The sequence below is a fragment of the Montipora capricornis genome, chromosome 10, assembly GCF_036669925.1.
Source record: "Montipora capricornis isolate CH-2021 chromosome 10, ASM3666992v2, whole genome shotgun sequence".
Classification (NCBI taxonomy): Eukaryota; Metazoa; Cnidaria; class Anthozoa; order Scleractinia; family Acroporidae; genus Montipora; species Montipora capricornis.
In genome coordinates this window covers 6771782-6774162 of record NC_090892.1, presented here as the reverse complement: position 1 = coordinate 6774162, position 2381 = coordinate 6771782, and the positions used below count along the sequence as shown (strand labels likewise).

General features: G+C 41.4%; 1 protein-coding gene across 1 annotated transcript in view; it reads left to right on the top strand.

The window, feature by feature from the left end:
* The first annotated feature begins 251 nt into the window (after nt 1–251).
* LOC138019827 (uncharacterized) overlaps nt 252–2381 on the top strand; it is a 23811-nt gene continuing 21681 nt past the window's right edge. The window contains exon 1 of the mRNA XM_068866742.1: nt 252–414. Within this exon, the coding sequence (XP_068722843.1) occupies nt 363–414 (52 nt within the window). The 5' untranslated portion in view covers nt 252–362. The remainder of the gene's footprint in view (nt 415–2381) is intronic.

Sequence of the window (2381 nt, the reverse complement as noted above, 5' to 3'; positions counted from 1 at the left end):
TTGAAAATTCATCTTCTTTTATCTCTTTGATTCTTGGCTTTATTTTTTGAATGGTTTCGATGATGGTGTGACAGAGAAAACCGGCAATTTTCAAGAACTAGCACCACCAGCCTCAGCCACGCTCTGATCACGTGCAAAACCGTGGCATTTATCACCGTCCCGAGGGTCGTTCTGGACTTTAGAACAAGGGACACAAACAATTGTTCATTGTTGCCTAGTTGCTAAGACTGGCTGACAGCAATATACATATTTACAAAGGGTGTGTTTGAAGAGCGTAAGGTTGCAGCCACCTCTTCGACACTTTGAGACAGCGCCTCCACTTTGCAACTTTTTACTCTCAAGGAAACATCAAGCTCTTCAAGATGAAGCTGTGGTTCGTTGCTGCCATACTTATCTCCGCTGCGCTTCCAGCCGGTAAGCGATTTCATGGCAAAATGCATTTTTCATCCGCACCCTTTCTGTTTGCATCGAGGAAATGGAAGGCGAAGCCTCCCGTGTAAAACCTTTAAGGCCCAGTTCACTGAAACGTCGAACTTTTCAGTCCAGTCAAAATGTGCCGGTCTAAATATCTGCCGCTTATTTCACACTTGTTGGACTTGTATTCAGGACGAGGTTGTTTCGAGTTGTTTTTCATCATTATATTTTCATTATATTTCTTTCTCTATGTTGTCCCTTTAATTACCACGTTTCGACTGCGCACTGCTAGCCTTCATCGCTTCTCAGGCTATAAGGTCTCTTCTAGTTCTAAGGTGAAGCACACGATCGCTTCTGCCGTTCACGGTTGTTGCAAGTACAAACAAAATGGCATCTAAACGATCTCGTGACGTTGGCGCAGGGATTCCGCAAATTTCTAAATTTTTTCGTACGGTATCAGGTATGTAGCCTCGGAAACCCGTAGCTTTCCATTGAGATAATATATTTCCAAACGGACGTAAAGATAGCAGAGTAACAATAACTCTCAAAAAAGAAAGGACAGTTTTCAATTTACAATACATGTTTCGACATACTCCAATAATTCCTGGGTTGGTTTTCATCTGGACGTCAAGAAGCTTATTTTCTTACTACGGAAAAATCTTTCCCGTCGGGGGTCATCGACAAGATTATTCACAGGTATCTTTCTAAGAAAATGAATCCTTCTCTGACTGGGCGGGACGCCTCATCCAACTCCGGGAAAACTTCTACGCACTTCTATAAACTCCCTTATGTTGGCCGGTTTTCTGAAATCGCCCAGACTAAGTTAAGACAACTACTCAAACATTATTGTAAAGCTGATTTAGATGTTAAGTTGGTCTTTAGTACGTTTAAACTTAGAAACATGTTCAGCGTGAAAGATTCAGTACCGCAAGGTCTACGTTCGCGTTTTGTTTATAAATTCTCGTGTGCTGGCTGTAATGCCAGCTACATTGGCGAGACCACTCGCCACCTTTGTACACGTGCTCATGAGCATCTCTTGTCGGACAAGTCTTCGCATGTTTACAGACACCTGCAGTCAGCTAGGGCCTGTCATGACTCTTGTAATACAAAAGGTTTCACGATCCTAGATTCTGCCGCCTCAAAATTCCAAATTAAGATCAAAGAGGCATTGCATATTAAGTGGGACGAGATGCTTCCGTGAAGCATACACTGGCTTGCCTGTGATACGTGCTACAGAAAATCAGAAGGCACTGAATTGTGTGGTATTGAAATACAGCATTCCAGTTTCTGAAGAATAACAAATAAAAGAGAAGCGAGAAACATTGGCTTCTGGGCTGACATGTTGATAATTTTCAAGTTCCCTTACAACTTCCTTGCACCACAAGTGTGCCCTCTGAGCATCTGACAGCTTTGTAATACTAAACTTCACTGAAGTCAAGCCCTCTTGAGCGGGGTTAGTGTTAGGATGGGAGACCAAAACAATGAACCCGTCAAAAAAACAGAAGCATCTGACTGAAAATACTATTAACGCTAACAAATGCGATCTCAGCAAGGTACAGATTTTGTTAGCTTGCTTTATGCAAAACAAATATTGATGAAAAAGCAAATAACTATTGATACAAAGTTTTCAGAAAGAGCAGAAGGAAGTTTCCGGGACGGTCGATCGAGAATGAAATATTTACGACATGAAAACAACATTAATTTTGAACCGTGAATATAGAATATAAAAAGTTACGATCAGCGACAAACATTTTGGGAGATTTTTGCTATGTTCAAGTAAATTGCAAAATCGAAAAGTGACATGGCCGGAATTCAGCGGGCGCCGTGATTAAGTTACCGCGGCATGTTTACTCGTCAAACAGTGAAGCATCTGTGTCAAATGATGGCAAGATACCGGGTTTTTGTGAGTTTCTTTTTCTGTCAAGTGTTATAAAGTTTGACAATGAAATGAGCGAAGTCAAAACAAA